A 25,895-nucleotide genomic window follows, 5' to 3' on the forward strand; every position below is an offset into this window, starting at 1 on the left:
CTCCTCCTCGGGGCTTCCCAAAACAAGGCTGCCCTAGGTGTGCCTGAGCGATGCGCTTTTTGTTTAAACTAGCAATGCTGTTTGAAAGAAAGAAAAAACCTTTTAAAATGACCATGCCGGTCTGGAGCCCTGCACGAGGTATTATTCCCCCTGCTAGGCTTTCTATTTCCACATCCAGCCTCGTTGGTTACGTTGCGAAGCTAAAATGGAGAGGAGAACCAACTCTGTGCATGTCTACTCAGAAGTAAGTCTTACTGAGTTCAATGCGACTTACTCCTACACATGTCAGCACCCCACTTGCCCCCAGCTCAGCTTTGTATTTCCACATCCAGCTCATTAGCAAACCTCCTGTTAGTTATCTCAGAAGACCCTTGGGTGAATGGGGGGGGGGGTTCCAGGGAACAGCTGGATGGAGGGAGACTGTGTGCGAGCGCGCACACACACACACACACACACACACACACACATGAAGAATATAGTTCTTTATATTCCCTGGTATGTTTATTCCTCATTTTGTCCATTCCCTGAGCATGTGCAGAGTGTGCTTTTTATTCAAACAAAGAGAAGGATGCTGATCTTTCCCTTCATGCTGCATTTGTACAAGTGTGACTGCTTCAGAAAGAACTTTCCATTATACTGTCTCTTTTTCTTCAAGAGTTTCATATAACAGAAGTATGATCTAGTGGTTAGAGTCCAGCCCAAAGTCACCCAGTGAGATAACTAACAGGTTTGCTAATGAGCTGGATGTGGAAATACAAAGCTGAGCTGGAGGCAAGTGGGGTGCTGACATGTGTAGGAATAAGTCGCATTGAACTCAGTAAGACTTACTTCTGAGTAGATATGCACAGAGTTGGTTCTCCTCTCCATTTTAGCCTCACAACGTCACCAACAAGGCTGGATGTGGAAATAGAAAGCCTAGCAGGGGGAATAATACCTCGTGCAGGGCTCCAGACAGGCATGGTCATTTTAAAAGTTTCTTTCTTTCTTTCTTTCTTTCTTTCTTTCTTTCTTTCTTTCTTTCTTTCTTTCACAGCGTTCCTTTAAGTAAAGAGTGCGTCGCTCAGGCACACCTAGGGCAGCCTTGTTTTGGGAAGCCCCGGGGAGGAGGAAGTTTTTTGGCTGAAAGTAATTACTGCATGTCTCAGGGCAGGGGAAAAAATACGTAAATATCTAGGAAAAATAGCCTTTTTTGTGGAAGTTATGCAGAATTATGGCTGTCGGTACAGATTTATCTTCGTAATTCTTGGAGTGGAAAAAAAGAGAATTCCGGGGGCTTGTGAACGATGGTATGGAGCACTGGCCGCAAACTGCGGAAGTCAAGCGGCACAGAAGGTACACAATTTGTACATCCCTACCAAGGGTCCACCTACTCCAGTATTCTCTTCACACAGCCAGCCAGCTGGCGACAGGAAACCCACACGTTTTACAGAAACAGCCAGTGACCTGCAGCCCCTATGGAGGTGACGGAACCTGCCAAATTTCAGACAGTTAATTTTGGGTGGCTTTTGTGCTAGCCCTGCATACATTTTCCTTTTCTCAAAAATGAAAACAAAACACACACACAAAAAATCCTGTCAAGCGAGCCCCACACAGGGGATTAAAGATCCTTATCAGAAGGTGTTTAAGGTGACAGTTAGGAGGTTGCTGTCCCAAATATCTGGTGTAGGAGTTTTTGAAGTGCAAAATAACCCCTCTCCCCATGTACTTTCCTTTTGTTGTGCTGAATCTGTCATTCAGCTTCACTGGTTGACCTGAGGCTCTTCTCAGTAAGGGAAGAAAAAAGTTAAACCTCTCTTTGGCTGCTGTACATATTACCTGGCTGGGGGTAAGTCACACTGAACTATTTATTGCACTGCTCCACTTTCTCTACTCCATATAATTTTATAATCAAGAATTGATTTTAATTTTATAATCCAGAAGAAGGATTTAAGGGAAAGGGTAGACTAGGAAATGGAATTGAGAAGGGCTGGGTAGGTCCTGGGAAGTGGAGCTCCTTCTAGATTCTCTAGAGAGAATCTAGAAGAAGGATTTAAAGGAAAGGGAAGGCTGTTGAGAAGGGCTGGGCAGGTACTGGGAAGAACAAGCAAGTAAAGCTGCACTAGCACAATCCAATAATAAAGAACTCTCCTCCTTCTACCAACTGTCTCTCACACTGGGAAACGAAAGCAGAATCCCCCATTCTATACAATCCCTCCTCCACCACTGAGACTGGAGACTGCTGGGCTAAAAGTTCATCCCTATGGGCACCTGGAGATGTCACTTGCCAAGGCTCAGTTCCCCCCTCCCAACGCCCCCTCTCCCCCTCCCTAATCTTAAGAAAATTGTTACATTTCCCAGATAGGCAGTCTGGCCTTCAGAATCATCTGGATTGTCCAAAGCGATCTGGAGAGATTCAGATCAATTTGACCTGCTTTGGATCACTTCAGACTCATCCGGATCTGATTTAGATCTGATTTGGACCACTTCAGATTGATCCAGATCCGATTTGGTCCTGACTGATTCAGTCCAAATCCTGCCACTTCGGTTTGGAATTTGGATCCAGAACCAAAGCAGTTCACACACCTACTGTTGTTGTTTATTTCTTGTTTGTAAGTCTGCTTGTTTCTTTTCTTGCTCTTGTGTATGCATTTAACATGTGGGAGGGGTCGAGCCGGGCACAGTGCCTGCACGCTGACTCAAACAGAAGGCAAAAGGTTTTTTTTGTTCATTTCTATTTTTTGCTTTGGTTAAGGTTTTGTTGTTTGGGTTTTATTTTGGCACTTTTTCTTTTGTGGGTTAGATGGGAAATTTGGACACAAATTGGGTTTTTTTTTCTGGATTTTATTTTGCATGATCTTTTATACTTTTGTGTAATCTTAAATGTTTTCTCACTTTCAATATAATAAATATTATTTGAAAAGTTTTTGAAATTGTTAGACCTAAATCTGTTATATTAAGGACACATTTGTTATGCTACTTAAATTCAGGTATTCTTTGCAGATCTGGTAAGATGTGTTCATAGGGAGGGGCAAATAATTCATTTTGTCTTTTTCAGTGCTTAATGTGACTCCATGGAATGTCAAGGAGTTGGGAAATGTAAATAAGCAGAAAAGAGTGTTTTCGAAGTTAAAGGAGCATAATGTTGATACAGCTTTTTCTTTTTTCTTTTTTTTTTACAAGGAAGTCATTTGATGGCTGTAGATGAACATAGGTTGAGAAAGGACTGGGTTGGTAAGGTTTACGTAACAGATACTTTGACACGGTGTAAAGGGGTTGTGATTTTAATTCTTAAGTGACTTTCCATTTCAGTCCAACAGGTGATTCTTGATCCTGAGGATTGTTTTTTGATCCTGGGTGGGAAATAAAAGGATAAGGTAATTGCTATGATTAATGTATGCGGGCATAATAATGATTCTCTGCTTATGTTTCATGACTGATTTAGTAAAGTGGCTGATGTGCTGGACAGGAGTACAGTTTCTCTGAAGAGCCAAACAGCTGTGAGACTGGCACTCCAGGTTTACATGGTTGAGTTTGGTTTAATTGATGCCTGGAGAATTTTACATCCTGCCAATAGAGAGTATACCTTTATTTCACCAGTTCATTGTAATTGCTTTAGATTTAGGGATAGTGAGGGCACCCGATTCCATCCGGGAATCCAGCGGAACCCCCTCTGCCCACACCCCTGAGCCCTGCTGGTGGAGCCTCTGCCCCCACTCTCCCCCGGCCATGCTTGGGGAGTGGCCCCACTCACCCCAGTGGCCTCATCAAGCTCTGTGATTGACATTTTTTAATAAATAAAACTGTGGTTGCAAAAATGTGCATTTTTGCAAATGCACATGAAAATGTGTATTTTTGTGAAAATTTGCATTTTCGTGCATACACAAATATGTGCATTTTGGCGATTGCCATTTAATTTCTCAAAAAATGGTGATCGCAGAGCTTGATGAGGCCCCCGGGATAAGTACGGGCTGCTCACCGAGTACCGGAGGGGCTCAAGCACAGTCTGGGGCAAGCATGGGCAGGGGCTGGGTGGGTGCCCGGAGAACCCGGACGGGGGTGGACTTGCACATCCCTATTTCGATTAGATTATTTTTGGGCCTCTACTTTGCTATGTCAAATAAAAGATTGTAAGATTGACACGTTGGTAGTGTCAGACCATGCCCCAGTATGCTGAGAGTTGCAATTTTCAGACACCCTTAGGGCCCCCAGTCTTTGGTGCCTTAATGTTCCTCTTCTTAATGATGAGAAGTTTAAAACTCAGATGTTAGCTGAAGTGATGAAGTATTTTAAAACTGAGAGTACGGCTGGTTCATGAGCCATCGAATGGTAGGCTAGCAAAGCTTTTATACGGGAACGAATTATTGCCTATGCATTTTTTTTTAAATCAACAGATGTCCTTAAATAAGAAGATGAAATCTCTTACAACTTAGTTTGCCATTTCTCCTACTGTCAGGAGCTCCTTGGCAGCCTCTTTCAGTCTAATCCAGTAGCCAAGTCCAGACACAGACAAAGGGATTCTTTTCAAAGCTTTATTCCTTTCACAACTTAACAACTCTACTATCAGCGACTAGCTATGAGCAGCAGAGTACCTATGCCCTGATTTGGAACAGTTGGTCCCCGTTTGAAGGAGAATCACTGGCAGACCCTGAACTTATGGGATAGGGAGAGTCCCTCCCCTTTTCCCTTGGATCCTCTGGGCGCAACCGTTGCTTGCACGCCAACCAGGCACTGCGCCTCCTTTCCGCGCCCTCCATTTGGCGCCACTCCCTGTGTTGGTGTCGCGCGTCCAGCAAGCCGTCTTCCCGCGCTGTCTCACTCCCGGGACCGCTATCTATGTCAGGAATGCCAGCGGGAGGAATCTCTGCCAGCTGTTGGCCCTGGGAGGGATGAGCGCGCTCCTCTCCCACGAGCGGCTGCTCCACCTCAGAATCAGAACTACTCTGGGATTCTATGGGCTCAGTATCCACTCTGACACCTACTGCACAACTTTATCAGGAGTTGCAGAATACGAAGCATGAGTTGGACAACATTCTTTCAGAGCAGGCAGAATTTGCTCTGACTTGTTTGTGACAGGCATATTGGGAAAATGGTGAATGCCGCAGTAAGACCCTTGCACATTGTCTTAAACAGCAAAAACACTGAAATGTCATCTCAGCTATCAAAGATGAGAGTGACACAATAAATACTTCTCCTATAGATATATAACATCACAATTTTTAAAGTTTTCAGCTGATCTTAATGGCACTGGTAGTGAAATGTCGGAGCAAGATATGGACGCTTTTCTCCGTCACGCTAACGTTCCATGCCTAGATTCCTCACAACGGCTTATTTTGGGTCCTTCATGTTTGAAGGAAATTATGAAAGCAATTATGAATATGAATGCTAGGAAATCACTCAGTCCAGATGGATTTCCAACTGAGTGGTATAAAACTTTTTCTGGCCTTTTAGCTCCACAGCTGTACCACCTTTATAATCATATTTTTGAATTGGGCTCCCTTTCTTCATCATTAAATGATGCTTCTGTTACTGTGATTCCTAAGCCTGTCAAGGATCATACCTACTGTGCTAACTATCGACCTAAATAATTAATTAACATAGATATTAAAATATTAACAGCAATTTTGGCTGATAGACAGCAGCAAGTTATTGCAACACTGGTTTGACTAAACCAGGTGGGATTTATTAAAAACAGACAGCGAGCTAATGATCTTAGATGAGTCATCGATTTCTGAAAGAACACACCAGGCAGCCATAATTTCTTTGGATGCAGAAAAGGCCTTTGACAAAATTTACTGGAAATTTATTTTCACTATATTGACTAATTTTGGCTTCCCCATAGCATTTTTGAAATGGGTTAAAACTTTATGCTCAGCCCCAAGAGTTATGACTAAGAGTAAACCATTAGTTATGACTAATGGTTTACTTCTGGCTTTTTTTCTTCTTGGGTGGGGCACCAGGCAAGGATGTCCACTCTCTCCATTGATATTTGATATATGTTTGTAATCCCTGGTGTGTTGTGGCAGATCTGGCAAATCTTTCATATTTGCATCATCTTACCCCTGCTGCTCAATTAGGAAATTCTATAATGAAATGCCTCCAAGAGAATTCTGAATGCTTGGAGGTTACTCAAAACCACAATAATAGAAGCCCAGCTAAAATGAATACCACAGGCTAGGAAAGGCAGCACCAAGTCCAAGAGGTCGCCGGCATGGCTAACGGGCAGCGTCAAGGGAGCTAACAGAGAAAAGGGGGCTTCCTTCAGAAAATGGAAGTCTCGCCCGAGTGAGGGAAACAAAAGGGAGCACAAGCTTGCGCAAAGGCAACGCAAGCAGACAATAAGAGATGCAAAAAAGCATTCTGAAGAGCATATCTTCAGAGAGCTTCAGCCATTGGGCGGTATAGCAATTAATAAATACATAAATATCACTGTAAAAAACCCCCCTCCATGTTAGGCATAATTAGAAAAGGAATTGAGAATAAAACTGCCAATATCATACTGCCCTTATACAAACTTGTGGTGTGATCACATCTGGAATACTGTGTATAGTTCTGGTCACCACACCTAAAAAAAATAAATTGTAGAGTTAGAAAAGTGCAGAAAGGGCAACAAAAATGTTCAAAGGGCTGGAGGACCTCCCCTGTCAGAGAAGGTTACAACAGCTGGGATTGTTTAGCTTGGAAAAAAAGGCGGGTGAGCGGAGACATGATAGAGGCCTACAAAATTATGCATGGTGTGCAGAATGTGGATAGGGAGACATTTTTCTCCCTCTCTCAAAGTACTAGAACCCAGTGGGGTCATCCCATGAAGCTGATCGGTGGGAGATTCCGGACAGATAAAAGGAAGGACTTCTTCACACAGCACAGAGTTAAACTATGGAATTTGCTACCACAGGATGTAGTGAGGACCACCAATTTGGATGGCTTTAAAAGGGGGTTGGACAAATTCCTGGAGGAAAAAGGCTATCAGTCACTATCAGTCCTGATGCCTCTTTGCTTCCTCCAGTATCAGAGACAGTGAGCCTATGTGTGCCAGTTGCTGGGGATCATGGGTGGGAGGGTGCTTTTGCACTCATGCCCTGCTTGTGGGTTCCTGGTCAATAGCTGGCCACTGTGTAAACAGAATGCTGGACTAGGTAGACCATTGGTGTGATCCAGCATGACTCTTCTTATATTCTTATTCTTATATTCTTAAATTCTAGTATATATCTAGCCAAAATCCTCCCATGTAACTTAGAAACTGCCTACTCATACCTGAACCTGTATGACTGGCCTTGGAGCCCTCCTCTCTGTCCCATCCATCCATGGCACTACCTGGACAGGTACAAGGGGGGGGGGCAGTGGTCCTCTCTTTGCTAATTTTTAGATTTCTAATGCAAACTTAAAAAAAAAAATCCCAGCCAGCTTTTAGCACATGATCTGCCACTTTATGACTGTTGATGTGGCCTTTTGGCTTGATGTTGCTGCCTGTTTTATGATTATTAGCCACTATTATGTTGATAATATTGTCACATGATCCCCGCTTCCCCAAGTTGTGCAGAAGTTCCAAGATCACTGCGTATCTGCAAATATGTATGCTGGGCATAGGGAGAGGAACTCTCCAAGAGACAGGAAAACAGCAACCACAACTCAGGTCCCAACAAGGCAGCCAGACACACACACGGCCTCCCAAAGGTACCTCTTTCCTGCACCTCAACCCAGGCTGCTTCTGCGCTCTTTTCCCCGTTCTTAGTCTGCAAACCTGCTTCTTTGCAAACCTGCAAACAGGTTCTTTCCACACAAGCATCTCGCTTAGACCTCAAGGAACTTCTTCTCCCTTACTGTCCTGCTAGATCCCTTTGACCAGCTGGGGAGACCCTTCTGGTTGTGCCACAGTACATGAAGTATCAACACAAAGTATCAGAGAAGGAAATGGGCCTTCTCTGTGATGGGACCATCCCTGTGGACTGGCCTTCCTTCCCCTTGAATGCAGAGAGGGATCATTGACCTAGGTGATATTCCAGTTAGGGATGTCAGAGAATTTTGCCACGAATCTCGGGGAGGCCGAATGCCAGCGCATTTGCCCCCCCGAAATTGGTGGCGAAACAGTCTGTCCCCTCCGCCCCCCCGGGACGGGACTTACCTTGTGCGAATGTCCCTGGCGGCGGCGGTTTGGCGGCGGTTCGGTGGTGGTTCGGCGGCGGCGGCTGCAGCGGCCGGTCTTCCGACCGGCTGCAGCCACCGCCATTTCCAGTAAAAAAAAACCAAAAACCAAAAAAAAATGATAGGCTACATAAACATTTACGTAGCCTATCACGGCTAGATTTAAAAAAAATACCATGATAGGCTACGTAAATGTTTACGTAGCCTATCATGGCTGAGTAAAAAACAAAACAAAAAACCCCACGTGTACGCAAATGGTGGCGCCCATGGGCGCCGCCATTTGCGTTCCTTATTTTGGCATGTCTAGTCTACATAATCATTTACGTAGACTACGGCGAAAATAAGGGGAACGCAAATAGCGTAGTGTCTACGCTATTTGTGTTCCCCTTATTTTCGCTGTAGTCTACGTAAATGTTTACGTAGACTTTGTTGTTCAGTCGTTCAGTCATGTCCGACTCTTTGTGACCCCATGGACCATAGCACGCCCGGCCTTCCTGTCCTGCGCTCTCTCCCGGAGCGTGCTCAAGTTCATATTCATTACATCAGTGATGCTATCTAGCCATCTCATCCTCTGCTGTCCCCTTCTCCTTTTGCCTTCAGTCTTTGCCAGCATCAGGGTCTTTTCCAGAGAGTTTTCTCTTCGCATTAGGTGGCCAAAATATTTGAGCTTCAGCTTCAGTATCTGTCCTTCCAATGAGCAGTCAGGGTTGATTTCCTTTAGGATGGACTGATTTGACCTCCTTGCAGTCCAGGGGACTCGTAAGTCTTCTCCAGCACCACAGTTTAAAAGCATCAATTCTTCGGAGCTCAGCCTTCCGTATAGTCCAGCACTCACAGCCATACTTTACTACTGGGAAGACCATAGCTTTGATGATACGAACCTTTGTCGGCAAGGTGATGTCTCTGCTTCTTACTATGCTGTCTAGGTTTGCCATAGCTTTCCTCCCAAGGAGCAAGCGTCTTTTAATTTCATGGCTACAGTCACTGTCTGCGGTGATCTTGGAGCCCAAGAAAGTAAAATCTGTCACTGCTTCCATTTCTTCCCCTTCTATATGCCAGGAAGTGATGGGGCCAGATGCCACGATCTTCGTTTTTTTAATGTTGAGTTTCAGACCAGCTTTTGCACTCTCCTCTTTCACCCTCAACAAGAGGCTCTTTAGATCCTCTTCGCTTTCTGCCATTAGGGTGGTATCGTCTGCATATCGGAGGTTGTTGATAATTCTCCCAGCAATCTTAATTCCGACCTGTGATTCACCCAACCCGGCGTTTCTCATGATGTATTACATAGACTAGACGTGCCAAAATAAGGAACGCAAATGGCGGCGCCCATGGGCTCCGCCATTTGCATACGTGCGGTTTTTTTCCCCCACTCAGCCGTGATAGGCTACGTAAACATTTACGTAGCCTATCATGACTGATTGCAGGGACGCAAATGGCGGCGGCTACGGCCGCCGCCATTTGCGTTCCCGGCCAGCCAGGATTCGCGGCGGGAGGTTATGTTTAAATTTAAACATAAATTTAATATATGTTTCATGAGAACTGGAATAGTTATGGCCTTTTGTGTTTTCCCATGCAAGTTAATGGGAAAACACCAAAAATGAATGATTAGGATGTCTGAATGTCGCTTTGGATTCTTATCCGAGTTGAAGCGGATGGGGTCCGTGCACAACCCGAGAAGGAACCCTCCTCTGTTGGTAGGAGGAGTTGGCCCAAGATAGTCCCCCCCCCCCCGACAGGGGGCAGTGAGAAGAATGGACCATGAGATGGCACTCTGGTATCAACACAAGGTGACATTAAGAACGTGTTTCATCTCCCAAGAAAAACAAAACAGAAAAGCACTGCATTATTGTTGTTCCTGTCATGAGCCAGGCGTCAGAATCCCCCACACAAATGGAATTTGTTAAAATGTGACCCCCGACTCCTGAACTGTAAGGAAAGAGGATGCACAAAGAAGGTGCTGTGAGGCACCTGTATTTCAGCTTCTAGCACAGCGTTCTCTGACCTGTTGCCCTTCAGATGTGTTGGACTACAAGTCCCACCATCTGCAGCCAGCACAGCCATTGCACCAGTCTGGGCAAGGCTGCGCTTTAGACACAGATCCAGTGAACTGGGTTAGTTAGTGGCTGATGCAACAGTGTGGTTTGAAGAGGATTTCTGGGCCAGTAATTTCATTAGGCCAAGATAATCAAATATACTCATAAATGTATTAGATTATTCAGTAATTAACCTATAGAACACCTAAAAGCTACATGGTTAATTGGCTTTTTTTAAAAAGAAAAGAAGTGAGATAGTTGTAGAAATGCCAAACGCAACGACAGACAAGTTGGAAAACAGCTCCAACGCACTGAAAGATGGTGAACACTGATTTGTAGATTTCACCCCCAGAGATCTCTCTGTCATTTCCCTTCGTCTTTGGCTTTCTCCTGAGTGCCTGAGTTCTGCAACTCTTAAGGTAGCCATCAAGTAGAGCTTGTTCACAGAATGGCTTCCTCCATCCTCCTGAACCATGATTTCTTGCACCTTTCCCGTCAGCTCAGAGACCTGCTTCTCTGCTCCATCTGCCCTGTTATTGAAAGTACAGACGTGGTTCTCACATTTCTGAACCAGCTCCAGGAAAGCGTCATTGTCTGAGCCCCTCACACAACCCTTCAAGGCGCCCCCTCCTAAATCTTCTTTGCAGGTGAACAAGAGAATCTTGTGCTCCGTGGCCTCCAGGACCATTCCAAACACAATGGAGATGCTCTGCTGCTGCCTCGTCTTCCACAGTGAAGCGGCCCACCTGGGTCACAAACTCCAGGGCTTGATCTCATGTTGCAATATCTCACTGGAGGCTTCTGAATGAAAAATGGCTGCCTTGTCAGGCACAGAAACCTCCCGGCCAGTCCTACTTCCCTGCCCTTTGGGGCACCTCAGAGTTGTTGTATTTGCCCTGGGTTTGGACTTGAACCCCTTCTGCCTGAGGATGCTGTTTCCTGCGGCACTCTTCCCACCTCCAGTCTTACCAGTGAGGATGAACCTGAGTTTGGATTCTTTCTCTTCCCTGGTGGTTTCTGAAGATCATGTTAATGGAAAAAGTAGACAGAGCTGTCCCTGCCAGCAGCTGGCAGGTTTTTGGAACTGGTACAGGGGAGATATAAAGATTTCTATATTGAGGTAGAGATATCTGCATGGGTTCTGCATGGATGCTCTAGGAAGAAGGCTTCTATGGCAAGAATTATACAGTCCATGCATAAAGCATGGCTTTTTTCTTTTTCTTGGTGGCATCAGAGTTAAAGGTGTGTGTGTGTGTGTGCGTGTGAATGGATGTGAATCAGGGTAGTTTGTGTGTGAGAGGGGCATAGGGGGAACCTGGACTGTGACAGATTAACCCCAAAGGGAAGCAGCACAAGTCCCACCCCCACCCCCGTATTAAACTGAAGGTTTTTTTTCGTATTAGAATGTATAGCAGACAAGGAGTGAGTGAGTGAGTGAATGAGTGGTGTGTGTGTGTGAGTCAACTGTTTGTGTGTGTATGCGTATGTACGTTCTCATATGTATGTGGCCCCTGCCACCCCAACAGACACCTGATCCGGCCCTCAGGGGTGAAAAGGTTGTGCACCACTGATCTGGAGTTCTTGCAGAGTGCCAACAAGCATGTGATCTGGTAGACATTATTTACTTGGACTTCTAAAAGGCTTTGAGAAAACAAAACACCCCCCCTCTTCCCAGTAGAACTTGCTTGGGGTAATTCAACATAAAAAGCCAAGATAGCTGCATTGGCCCATGAGACAGAAATCCAGAATCCATCAGGAAATACCTGCATAGCTCAGTGTGACGGAGCCCCTGCTTGACATGCACAAGGTCCCAGGTTCGATCCCAGCTTCTCCAGGTAGGGCAAGGAAAGAATCCTGCCTGAATCCGCGGAGAGCTGCTGCCAGTCAGTGCCGACAATACTGCGCTAGATGGGCCAATGGTCTGACTCCGTATAAGGCAGCTTCCTATGTTCCTATGTCATAAAAGCATGTGCAAGCTTTTGAGTTCTCCAGAACTCTTCATCAGGCTAGGAGCACAAAAAGCAAGGGAAGGGGGAAACCAGGGACAGTGCTTGTCACCACCCCACTGGGAGCCTTTCTGCTTCCCTCCCCCATTTCAAGTCATGTTGTACTGTTATGTCCGCTGCTGAGTCCCCTACATTCCCCTAGGTCCTGGGACGGGGCTGCCATCCTTGCTGCTGCTTCTCTCCAGTCAGGTGCTTGCTCAGTTATCTCCACCTCCTGCTTCAAGCGCTGCCTCAGTGGACCACTCCGATTTGGCCCATTCCTCAAAGTGGGGGCCCATCACCTCAGTTTCCCACCCATGGCTGAAATGGAAACTTTTCATGCTAGAATGTATACAAGACAAGCACAGAGTGAGCGGGGTGTGTGTGAGAGAGAGCCAGAGTTGTATGTGAATGTGTATGTCTGTGTATGCTTATGTGCGCTCCCATACATGTGCAGCCCCACTACCCCAACAGACACCTGATGACAGCCCCAGGGGTGAAAAGGTCATGCTCCCCTGCTTTAGGGTTCCTTCAGAGTGTTAAGAAGCATGCGGATAGGGGTGATGTGGTAGACATGGTTTACTCGGATTTCCAAAAGTGGCTCTCCATCCTGATTGGTGCTGTGGGGAGAGTGTAGGGCCTAAGAAACCAAATGCCAGTTCCCAGGGGTTGATAAGATAATGTGCATTATCAGAACACACGTGCCAGCTTTATGAGTTGGGAGAGAACTCTTGGAAAGTGTGACCCATTTCTAAACGCTCACAGAGAATGCTCCTAAATACTAACCCCATTCTGAACTGAGCTGGGGGAATTTGCTCTCATTAACGTAGATTTATGCACAATGATAAGATGACAAGCCTATCCGCAAATAGTGCTGAGTGCCCTTGTGCACATTTAAGCTTTAATTGAATGATCAGAGATTGTACTCTTTTCATAAAAGGATATACTTCTTCACACAGCACATACTTAAACTGTGGAATTTGCTTCAACAGGATGCAGTGATGGCCACCAATCTGGATGGCTTTAGAGTGGGGTTGGACAAATTGGAGGAAAAGGCTATCAATAGCTAATAGTCCTGATGGCTATGTACTACCTCTGGTACCAGAGGCAGTGAGCCTAGGTAAACCAGTTGCTGGGGAACATGAATGGGAGGGTGTTGTTGCGCTTGTGTCCTGCTTGTGGGTTCCTGGTCGACAGCTGGTTGGCCACTGTGTGAACAGAGTACTGGACTAGATGGACCCTTGGTCTGATCCAGCAGGGCTCTTCTTATGTTCTTATGTTCATTTTTTTGCCATGAAACCTCCCCACTTTCCTCCTTACACTCCCATGTGTATAGCGGCCATCTGAGGCTTATGTTTCATTTGCCTGAGGACGGGGCTCCAGTCCATGACAGCGTATGCCATAATCCATGCATTAGTCCTGGATGGAGTGATCCTATGTCACCTAGAGAGCATCTGAGGGGCCATAGGATATTTTGGATCCCCAGGTTCAAGGTCGGAGACAGCACTCCGGCCTCAGAGGGAGGAATTGGGGCTCTGGCCCCTCCCCCTCCCCCTAAAGTGCTTTGTTGTTGTTTGTTGTTTATTCGGTCAGTCGCTTCTGACTCTTCGTGACTTCATGGACCAGCCCACGCCAGAGCTTCCTGTTGGCCGTCGCCACCCCCAGCTCCCCCAAGGTTGAGCCCGTCACCTCCAGAATATCATCCATCCATCTTGCCCTTGGTCGGCCCCTCTTCCTTTGGCCTTCCACTTTCCCTAGCATCAGCATCTTCTCCAGGGTATCCTGTCTTCTCATTATGTGGCCAAAGTACGTCAGTTTTGCCTTTAATATCATTCCCTGAAGTGAACAGTCTGGCTTTACTTCCTGGAGTATGGACTGGTTTGATCTTCTTGCAGTCCAAGGCACTCTCAGAATTTTCCTCCAGCACCACAGTTCAAAAGCATCTATCTTCCTTCGCTCAGCCTTCCTTATGGTCCAGCTCTCGCAGCCATAGGTTGCTATGGGGAATACCATTGCTTGAACTATGCGGACCTTTGTTGTCAGCGTGATGTCTTTGCTCTTCACTATTTTATCAAGATTTGTCATTGCTGTCCTCCCAAGAAGTAAACGTCTTCTGATTTCCTGGCTGCAGTCAGCGTCTGCAGTAATCTTTGCGCCTAGAAAGACAACGTCTGTCACTGCCTCCACGTTTTCTCCCTCTGTTTGCCTGTGATCAATCAAGCTGGTTGCCATAATCTTGGTTTTTTTGAGGTTTAACTGCAACCCAGCTTTTGCACTTTCTTCTTTCACCTTCGTCATGAGGTTCCTCAGCTCCTCCTCGCTTTCAGCCATCAAAGTGGTATCATCTGCATATCGGAGATTGTTAATGTTTCTTCCAGCAATTTTAACTCCAGCCTTGGCTTCATCAAGCCCAGCACGTTGCATGATGTGTTCTGCATACAGGTTGAATCGGTAGGGTGAGAGTATACAACCCTGCCGTACCCCTTTCCCAATCTTAAACCAGTCCACTGTTCCGTGGTCTGTTCTTACCGTTGCTACTTGGTCGTTATACAGATTCCTCAGGAGGCAGACAAGATGACTTGGTATCCCCATCCCACCAAGAACTTGCCACAATTTGTTATGATCCACACAGTCAAAGGCTTTAGAATAGTCAATAAAACAGAAATAGATGTTTTTCTGAAATTCCCTGGCTTTCTCCATTATCCAGCGGATATTGGCAATTTGGTCTCTAGTTCCTCTGCCTTTTCTAAACCCAGCTTGTACATCTGGCAATTCTCGTTCCATGAATTGCTGGAGTCTACCTTGCAAGATCTTGAGCATTACCTTACTGGCATGTGAAATAAGTGCCACTGTTCGATAGTTTGAACATTCTTTGGTGCTTCCCTTTTTTGGTATGGGGATATAATTTGATTTTTTCCAATCTGGTGGCCATTCTTGTGTTTTCCAGATTTGCTGGCATATGGCATGCATCACCTTGACAGCATCATCTTGCAAGATTTTAAACAGTTCACCTGGGAAACCGTCATCTCCTGCTGCCTTGTTATTAGCAATGCTTCTTAAGGCCCATTCAACCTCACTCTTCAGGATGTCTGGCTCTAGCTCACTGACCACACCATCAGATCTATCCCCGATATTATTATCCTTCCTATAAAGATCTTCCGTATATTCTTGCCACCTTTTCTTGATCTCTTCTGCTTCTGTTAGGTCCTTGCCATCTTTGTTTTTGATCATACCCATTTCTGCCTGGAATTTACCTCCGATTTTTCTAATTTTCTGAAAGAGGTCCTTCCTATTCTATTATCTTCTTCCGCTTCCGCGCATTGCTTGTTTAAAAATAATTCCTGATCTCTTCTGGCTAACCTCTGGAATTTTGCATTTAATTGGGCATATCTCTCCCTATCACTGTTGCCTTTTGCTTTCCTTCTTTCTTGGGCTGCTTCCAGTGTCTCTGCAGACAGCCATCTTGCCTTCTTGGTTTTCTTTTTCTTTGGGACGTTTTTTGTTGCCGACTCCTGAACAATGTTGCGAACTTCTGTCCATAGTTCTTCTGGGACCCTATCTACTAAATCTAAATCTATTCTTCACTGCCACTGCATATTCATGAGGAATATTTGTGAGCTCATATCTAACTGATCTGTGGGTCTTCCCTATTCTCTTTAGTCTGATTCTAAATTGTGCAATAAGAAGTTTGTGATCTGAACTACAATCAGCTCCAGGTCTTGTTTTTACCAACTGCATAGATGTCCACCACCTTTGGCTACAAAGGATGTAGTCAGTCTGATTTCGGTGTCGACCATCTAGTGAAGTCCATGTATAAAGTCGTCTCTTAGGTTGTTGGAAGAGAGTGTTCGTTATGCACAGTGAGTTGTCTTGGCAAAATTCTATCAGCCTATGTCCTGCTTCGTTTTGTTCTCCCAGACCATGCTTGCCTGTAATTCCAGGTGTCGTTTGACTACCCACCTTAGCATTCCAGTCTCCTGTAATGAAAATAACATCTTTGTTTGGCGTACTGTCCAGTAGGTGCTGCAGATCCTCATAGAAATGATCTACTTCTGCTTCTTCAGCATCTGTGGTTGGGGCATATATTTGGATCCCTGTGATGTTAAATGGCTTACCCTGAATTCAAATTGAGATCATTCTGTCATTTTTTGGATTGTATCCAAGCACTGCTTTAGCCACTTTATTATTAATTATGAAGGCTACTCCATTTCTTCTATGGTCCTCTTGTCCAGAGTAGTAGATCTGGTGGTCATTTGATGTGAAGTGGCCCATTCCAGTCCATTTCAGTTCACTGACACCCAAAATGTCTATATTTAATCTTGACATCTCCCCAATAACCACATCCAATTTGCCCTGGCTCATAGATCTTACATTCCAGGTTCCTATGGTGTGTTGATCTTTAGAACATCGGATTCGTCATTCACCACCAGCACCATCGGCTGCTAGCCATCCTTTCAGCTTTGAGCTAGCTGCGTCATCACATCTGGGGCTAGTTGAACTTATCCTCTGTTCCTCCCCAGTAGCATTTTGACCATCTTCCGACCTGGGAGTCCCATCTTCCGATGGTATACCGACATATCTCTGGTTGTACTGATCCATTTGGTTTTTATGGCAAGAATATTGGGGTGGGTTGCTGTTTCTTTCCCCAGGGATCATATTTAGTCTGACCTCTCTGCCATGATCTTCCCGTCTTGGGTGTCCCTTCACGGTTTAGCTCATGACGTCATTGAGGTGCTCAAGCTCCAGCATCACGACAAGGTAACGATCTCCTTTGCTGAAGTCCTAAAATGCTAGAGGATGGTTAATTTAATCCAGTCATCCATTTCAAGCAATAGCACTCCAAAAAAATGCAGAGCAGAGACATTTTTGATTTGTACTTGTGGTTCATCTTGTGCCCAAATCTGAGGCAGGTTACAGCTAAAAACAATGTAAAATAGATATACTGAAATCCCAGCCCTTTAATTGGTTAGTACTTTTAAGTCATAAATCCAACTGTAAGGTAAAAACTGGAGGGTAAAATTTCAGGGTCCCTGGTACTGGATACCCAGGCACACCTATTTTAACCAGCCTCAATTTGGCCCTGATGTGGTTGGTGAGGTTTCTTTGGGGACCAAGACGTTCACATTCATGTTCACAATCATTCAGATGTACTTAAATTGTACAAATAAGGACTAAAACAATGACATAAGCAAAATGCATTTATTAAAGGAAGATAAAGAAAAGTTCAACAAGCACACAGACCTTCAGCGAGCAAAGCAAAGATACAAGTAATACTCACACTTCTAGCAGCTCTACTTGGTTAGCATTCATACACGTTTTTACTGGTAAAAGGGTCCCTCTCCTAAAAGAGAGACCCCAATCTCTTCCGTGTATGAATTTAAAGACCGCTCTGTCTTGATGTCCTCCCCTCTAATACATATTCCAGAAATTATATTTTCTATTGGACCATGTCACTTCATATGTGTATTTTCGTGACACATTCCCAGCAATTCCCTATCTCTGACACATCTTGTTTTCTCCCAGAATGCCTCAGTTCCCCTTTCTTGAAGTCACAGAATCATAGAATCATAGAATAGTAGGGTTGGAAGGGGCCTACAAGGCCATTGAGTCCAACCCCCTGCTCAAGTCAAACAACTCCTTTCTCCTTCCCCTTTTCCTAAAACCAGTTGGAACCAGCTCTGTTCTTCACCCTCCAAATGTCCTGTGATAACCTTCTACTTAGAACCACCTCATGAGATGTATGCAGCCTCATGTGATAGCATACAAGGTATAAATTGAACCCTTTATCCCATCATCCCTCTAAGCTCTGGTAAGCAACTATCATACTCATCTTCCTACTTGCCCCATTGCCCCAAGCATCAACCCCCTATAAGTATCATCTCTTACCACCCCCTTAAACTTTAAACTCCCCATACCCCATAGTGTACCCATACCCATATTGCAAGGCCCAAGAAATCCTTACACAATCACAGAAACCGTCCCAAATGAGAAGTTCTTGAAATGGTCAGAAAAGATGCTGAGGCTTTGGTGAATCCCAAGCAGCTGAGAGTCCCACAACCAAAAAGCAGCCACAGAGAACAAATCATAAGTGCCAAACAAAAGAGTGAAATATACACTAACGAAAGGAGAAGCTGGTGGTATGCCATGACTCAGATACAAAGAAGACCATTTATGCCCCGCCTTCCTTCCATCAGCTCTGAAATCCCCATGATCTTCCATGATTAAGCCTGATGTGCTGCTGCTGCTAACAGAGACAATCATGCATTTAGAAATTGAACCAGAATAACCACAATCACAATGAAAATAAAAATAACAAGAATCCCCCCAAATAACCATTTGTTATTCAAAACCCAAGCTCCTTCTGCCTTTCTCCTGGCTCGTCTGTTCTCTCCCACGTAAGATATGATTTGTTCATCCCTTAAGTTAGGCTGCAAGTACAGCTTATTGATGTAATGCTCTCCTCCCTTCTCCTGGACCATCCTCAGGACCATTTCCATCAGCCCAGAGACCTGCCTCTCCCTTTCTTCTCCAGTTGCCCTGTTATTGAACGCACAGAGGCGGCTCCTGCATTCCTGAATCAGCTCAAGGAGAGCCTTGTTATCTGACTGCATCACATAATCGTGCAAGGAGCCCCCTCCTAGATCTTCTTTGCGGGTGAACAAGACAACCATGTGCTTGGTGGCCTCCACCCCAAACACGTCCTGGACCTGCTTGGTTGCTGCCTCGTCTTCCGCGGTGAAGCGGCCCACCTGGGTCACGAACACCAGGGCGTGAGGGCCAGGCCTGGAGAGGTCAATACAGCGCTTGATCTCACGTCGCAATATCTCATTGGAGGCTTCTAGATCAAAAATGGCTGGTGTGTCAATCACAGAAACCTCCCGGCCATTCCAGCTTCCCTGCCCTTTTTGGCACCACAGAGTTGTTGTCTTTGCCCCCAGTGTGGACTCGAACACGTTCCGACAGAGGATGGTGTTTCCTGTGGCACTCTTCCCACCTCCACTCTTGCCAACAAGGATGATCCTGAGTTCAGATTCTCCCCCTGTTGGTTTCGAAGAACATGTCAGAGAAAGGCTGAGCATCACTGCTAGGGTTCCACTACTTTTTACAATGAATGTAAACACAATTAGTGAATTTCTGACATTTACAGTCACACAGCACATGGCTGAGATCCAGTGTGGTGGGGGAGGGGGTTCAAGCCACTGAAGTTTCGATTCAGTTTCAGCTGTGACATCTGCTGGGATGAGGGCAAGCAATTCCTCTTTCCTTTTGGGGGATAAAAATTAAAGGCTCTCTCTTCAGGCACAATGCCTTTCTGAGTGTGTGCAGAGCGCCTTTGATCACCCCTGTCTGGTCCTGTGCTGCTCCCGGCATCACTCAGCTGGCTTTCCCACAACACTCCTCCTGCTGGAGCCCCCAGCCAAGCAAAGGGCCCCCAGGCTGCCATCATGCTCTGCACAGTTCCTCCTCTTACCAGGCCCCAATGCCTGACAAGTCCTCCCCAGTGTGGTGCAGATGTTTTGGACCACCACTCCCATCCTCCCTGGCCATTGGCCATGCTGGCTGGGCTGATGGGAGCTGTACTCCGAAAGACTTGGGGGACACCAGGTCACCAGTCGACCAGTGTGGCTCTTGCCCCCAGCCATCTGGTGTTCTCAGAGGTGCTGCCTCTGAACATGGCGGTGCCATTTTGCTGTCACCATAGCTAGGCAACACGCGTGGGACCACTGGCGGACCTTTCCTTCGTAAACTGACTGTCTGGTCTTCTTTTAAAGCCATCTAAGCTGGTGGCCAATCTGGCCTTCATCACATCACCACAAACCATCTGTCTTGCAGCTTTCATTTAAGAAAAAGGAATAAGGTGCAGATCAGGGGCATCTAGCTGTGCTGATGTAAGCGATGCATGCTGTGCTCAGTGGTAGATCAGCTGGGTCCCCGGTCCAGCCCCCAGTGTCTCCTGGTAGGGATAGGAAAGAATCCTGCCTGGAACCCTGGAGAGCCACTGCCAGGTGGCGTTGATGAGATGGAGCAGCGGCCTAGGTCCCCGTGTCATTATATTATCAATGGGTGGATTTCCCCCTCCCCTCCCGCTTAACATAACAAGGCTCAAGGCTATTAAAAACTCGCTAATAGTACAGAACGGCTGGCTGATGTTTCACCCATGTAAGCCTATTGGGGGGAAACTCTCTCTCCATCTGAATGCTGCTCTGATGCCCTTAGCCCAGGAGGAGAACCAGAGCAGCCTCTGAAAGCAAAACAGCCCATGTTGACTGTGGGCGAAGCACGCACTTCTCATACAGCCACATTTCTCTCCCTCCAACCACCAAAGCAGAAGCTGCTGCAACGCCACCATAAGGGAGACCTGTGGGGAAGGAAGCCTGATGACTCAAAGAGAGGAGTCCTCAAGGACGGCCTTCTTCATACAGCGCAGAGTCAAACTATGGAATTCACCTCCACAAGATGTCGTGATGGCCACCAGCTTGGAGGGCTTTTGAAGGGGATTAGACAAATTCATGGAGAAGAAGACTACTAGTCCTGGGGGCTATATGCCACCTCTAGTGGGGAACATGAGCCGGAGGGTGTGATTGCACCCCTGTCCAGCTTATGGGCTTCCCAGTTCTGTTCTGTGACCTGTGGCAACAGAATACTGGGCTAGAGCAGCTTTTTGTCTGATCCATCAGGGCTCTTCTTATGTTCTTGATCCATACCAGAAGAGTTTGGATCTAAAGCAGCTCCTGTGCTCTGCTCTGCTGCTGAGACTCTGCAGGCTCAACCGCCGCAGATGTAGCTTGTCTCTCTAAGAGAATAGCTGTTGTGCATGAGTTGGTGTTTAGCTAAAGATGAGAGAGAAAGAAAGAAAAAAAGCTTCCATGAACAGATTGGCTGAGCAATACTCTTTCACACCAGATTTTGCAGCACTAGTAGATGAGGTCTGACTAAAGGTGGACTGAAAATCCTACCTTCCAGCACAGGTGCTTATATGTTGTCCCCTCTTACATGTTGTCTGATAGCACCTTCGGGGGTGTGTATGTGTGTGCGTGCACACGAACATGTGTGGGTTAAGCCAGGAATTGCTCAGGGGGGAAGGGTTATCCATTCCTCCCCTAGTGCCACAGCCCTGTTCCAATTGTCTCCCCCCTCCCGCATGGCTCTTACAATTAGATTCCCTTTTTAAACTTTTGTAGCAAAAATAATCAATTGTCCCGAGATACAAGCTGAGCAGCAGTGCAGAGTTGCCCCCAGAATGTGATGTTTTCTCTGATTCCTTACCATGTCTGATCCTGTCCATTTCTCCCTGAAAGATTTGCAACAGAATAATGTGTAAGATACAATTTGCCTTCAATATATTTTGTTAGTACACAAATAGTAGTGTTATTTTTTATTCTGTAATTACATTTTATTGTATTTTAATGCGTTGTTCTATTGTTTCAGTCAATTTGAATCATGCATGTAAACCTCCTTGAGTGCTTTTTTTTTTTTTTGGTAGAAAGTGCATACAAATCAAATAAAATTAATAAGAGTAGGGATGGTGGAGAAAAATCTTTGTTACCTAGTATTGCATTTTCAAACCAAAATGTGAACCCATACTGAGTTATCCTTTGAAGAAGCGTGAATTCCAAATTTTGCAATTGGTGGTCATCACTACCAGTAAAAAAATGCATACAAGGATGTGTATATTAATGGAAACAACAGTATATATCAAGATACAGGATATTAGGAAAACTGCTTGCAAAATGTGTATATTGGGCAAAATTGCAAACAAAATGCATGCAATTTTAGAAAAAATGTACAGAAAAATGTATACAAAGTTTCATGTAGACTTAAAGAAAATATGATCAGAGATTGAGATGAACCAAATCTAAGATTGGAAAAAATCTTAATATTTCAAATGAATCCAATTTAAGATTGGAAAAAGGAGAAACCACATTTGGCAGATTCATCCATTCCAAACACAGAGCGGTAATTTAGAAATGTGATGTCCACATTTAGGGATGCTTAAGTCTGAGGCAAGATTCCAGACTGTAGCACCACAAACAAGGAACACCTGCATATTTATTGCACACTTTGAAGTGGAACAGCACTTAGAAATGCCACAGTTACCAGTTTCTAGTGAGAGAGAGGGTGCCATTCGGTGGCTGCCCCACGTGGCAAAACATGGCAGTTGGCCACGAAGCACAAAATAATCCCATGAGAATACTTAGGCTTAATGCAGCACCGTTCCCAAGTGTTCCTTGCAGAGTACCTTGGCAAGCCCTACAACATGAGTGCAGGGCATGTTGGGATCAGCATTCTTTCAAAGGTCTGAGAGAAGGCAGTTTGCCTCAGGCTACTTTGTGAGCCATTGGTTGGAGGAAGATTCCCACTTGGAGAATGCTAGCGGGACCCATGCTAGTGGGGCCCACACCAGTGGGACCCACCAGAAGCGCCACTTCCAGAAGTCAGCACTCCCTAAAGAAACTGGGAGCGAGCGGAAGCACCTGTTTCCAGAATGGGGCAGGTCAGTGGAGCTCGCATAAGGGAGCCCTGCTGTCCTTTCCTGATATGGAAATGGGCGATTCTGCTTACCCGGGGTTCTTACATGCAACACTAACCCCATTGCGCTAGTGGTGCAATGGGGTTAGTTCTCAATGGGGACCCCATTGCAATGTTCTCAATGGGGACCTGAGAACCCCATTGCACCCCATTGTGCTAGTGGTGCAATGGGGTTCTCAGCTCGGTCCCTCTCCTGATCTGCAGTTGTATTCGGTGTTGTAGAGAAGCCAGAGCTCACAAGCCGAAGCGCTGGCACATTTTGAGTAGGAGGGACAGTGACAACATCCTCTGCCACCCCATGCCCTGAAGGCCTCCCCCTGAGCCAGGGCTGGCCAAGGCACTTGGCTGCCTGAGGTGCCCCCTCCCATTCCACGCACAAAGCTGACTGGGTGGCAGCTGAATCTGTCTTCTGCACTGGTGATGGGTTGGCATTCACCACCACACCAGAAGTTAACCTGGTTTGGGGGCTCCGGCAGGACATTCGATGCACAGCTCTCTCCTCAGACACCTTGCTGCTGCCTGCCTGCGTCAGCCTCCTCAGTCTGCCTAATGGAAGGACCCGTTTCCCCAACAACAGTATATAGTTTCGAGCTGCCCCCATTGTTGTTCAAAATACTCGGGGATGGCTTGGTCTTGTATGAGTAAGTAAGGCCCATTAGCTTTACAAAATACATGCTCTGAAATTGCTAGAACTGGCTTGTTGGCTTTGAGATCAAATGCTTCTTCCTCGGGTTGGGAAATAAACTCCCGGAAAGCCTTGAGCTGGCGGTCTCACGCTGCTTGGGGACATGCTGTGTTCTTCTCTTTCCCTTCCATACTATCTCGGATCTCTCTGGCCAAAGTCCTACCTGCTATCCATTCCACTGCCCTTTGCCAGCTCACTGGCCTATGGCTGTCAGCTGAACCTACTGAATTGGGTACTATGCTAAGTAGCTCTTTGGGGTGTATGTACACATAGATGTAGATCAGCACAGCTGCCTGCATATTGTTTTTGGCACTCTTCTTGGGGTGTGTCTGTGGCAACAGTCATAATGAGAATTACTCTGGGAGGGGGCAACAGCGTTTCTATACCACTTATTTCACCCAGTGTCTCATGGATTCCTGCATAAGAGGGAGGGTTACAGGACGTTTGCAAGTGTGCAGCTCTCCTTCCTCCTCTCCTGCAGCTGTGCTTTGGTGGCCAGAGCATGCAAAGGTGGTGGGGGCGGGCAGCAGCTCTGGGGCTGGACGCAGCAGCAGCTCCAGGGCTTCTCCCCACCTCAACCACCCCTCCCCTCCTGCTGGACTTGGCTCCATGGGCTCCTGGCTTTCCGAAGCAGCCCGAGCCGCTCACAAAGGGCCTTTCCCAGCCCTGCTACCCAAGAACCTTTTTGAACAAAGACGTGGTCCCTACCTGGGTGCCTCTTCCTCAGCTTTGGGAAGAACTTCAGCACTGAGAGCTGCCCCTGACTTGGTGCTCGGATTGCGTGGGTCTGTCAGTCTCTATGCAGCTGCTGTGGAATGTGTGCAGTGCTGTAAAGAGACAGGGAGGGGACAGTGCAGAGAACAGGCAGCTCTCTTGGAAACTATGATGCCCAGTGCAGGTGATCGTCTGGAAAGAGAGAGGGGCGTGTGCAGAGGGAGAGGGCGAGTGAGACAAGACAAGAGTGGGGCTGCCAAGCCAGCCTTGCTCTTAAGCACAGAGTTCAGGATCAAGATAGTAAGAAAGTTTCTGCTTCCTTGTTTTTATCGATAGGAGAAGGGACTTGTGCAACTGGGGATCTGACACAGAACATACGCACAGAAGGAAACCCATTGGATACATCTGAACAGGTGGCATCTGCAGCGTGACTTAGCCTTAATTGTTCCAAGGCACACGTCTGCTTCCAGCGGTGCAGAGACAGAGCTCCAGGGAATGAGCCAGGGAGGGTTATTACCAAAGGCAAGGCCAGTAAGCGATCCAAGGCCCAAATGCAGGGAGGTCCAGAGAAGAGCAAGGTATGCTGGGGAATACAAAACAGGAAGAGTCTGGCAACTGGTGCACAGACATGGTTCCTGCAGCCTGCTGGAGGCTTTTTAGCCCGAGCCTTCAGAGCCCCACCCAGAGCACAGCTGCAGCCCATCAATGTCACCTGAGGAATGGTCTGCTTATGAGTAGAGTGTACTCATGCGTGTCCCTTTACTTCTGGGGAGTTCTTATTTCTCAGGTGGGCACTTTGGTGTCTGGCAGCTGGCTGAGTCTGCACTCTGCACCGTCGGGTGCCTGTGCTCCCTGGGGTCAGATGGTTGCTGGGCGCCTGACTCTGATTCTTAGAGGGCGCTAAGTGTGTCTTGAGGGGAAGGTTTGACCACCGTCTCTCCTGAGGGCCTGGGATCCCCCTGATCTGCCTCCAGGTCCCTCAGCACAGGCAACTCTTCTATGATGTTGGGCTCGGGGGAGGGGTCAGGTCATCCTCTAAAGAGGATTCCTCCAGTGGGGGCAGGACAGTGCACAGAGTGTTAGATAAGTCACTGTGGCGTGTTTAATCCTTGGTATATGCTGGGGTGTGTGGGGTGTGCTTTGCCTAAGTGCCTGCCCTGGCGTGGCTTCTCGTGTCATCCGAACCCAGGCGGCATGGCTTGTTGGAGGGGAAAACAGCCTTCAAATTACCCATGGCCTGCTGTTGGGTTATTTGAGTGTTGCTTTTCCCTCCAACAAGTGTGAAGGGGAGGCACCCCTGGACTTTTATTTTTTATTTATTTTTATTTCATTTCTATACTGCCCAATAGTCGAAACTCTCTGGGCGGTTCACAGAAATTAAAACCACAGAGTACAATATAAAACAATACAAAATATAAAAGCATTAAAACCACAATATAATAATACAACCAGAATAAAACCTAGCAGCAATGCAGAGATTTAAAATACGGATTTAAAACACCAGAACTGAAAGACTAGGAAGCTAAAATATTAAAATACTGGGAGAATAAAAAGGTCTTCACCTGGCGCCGGAAGGAGTACAGCACAGGCACCAGGCGAACCTCTCTAGGGAGCTCATTCCACAGCTGGGGTGCCACAGCAGAAAAGGCCCTCTTCCTGGTAGCCACCCTCCTCACTTCCTTTGGCAGGGGCTCCCAGAGAAGGACCCCTGAGGATGACCTTAGGGCCCAGGCAGGCACATATGGGAGGAGGCAATCTTTCAGGTAACCTGGCCCCAAGCCATTTAGGGCTTTGTAAGTTAATACCAGCACTTTGAATCAGGCCCAGAAA

At 46.4% G+C, this 25,895-nt stretch overlaps 1 protein-coding gene across 1 annotated transcript; it reads right to left on the bottom strand.

Moving 5' to 3' along the window:
• Positions 1 to 17,317: 17,317 nt before the first annotated feature.
• LOC146345354 (GTPase IMAP family member 2-like) lies at positions 17,318 to 24,364 on the bottom strand. Its single transcript, XM_084860140.1, has 3 exons — positions 24,060 to 24,364; positions 21,404 to 21,428; positions 17,318 to 19,175 (listed from the first exon to the last, which is right to left on the bottom strand). Exons 2-3 carry the CDS (start codon positions 21,420 to 21,422, stop codon positions 18,394 to 18,396), a joined length of 801 nt encoding a protein of 266 aa, XP_084716266.1. The 5' UTR covers positions 21,423 to 21,428; positions 24,060 to 24,364; the 3' UTR covers positions 17,318 to 18,393.
• Between the last annotated feature and the right edge of the window lie 1,531 nt (positions 24,365 to 25,895).

The sequence above is a fragment of the Heloderma suspectum genome, chromosome 5 (assembly GCF_057233095.1).
Source record: "Heloderma suspectum isolate Gila_16-S chromosome 5, 16-S_ref, whole genome shotgun sequence".
NCBI classification, from domain to species: Eukaryota; Metazoa; Chordata; class Lepidosauria; order Squamata; family Helodermatidae; genus Heloderma; species Heloderma suspectum.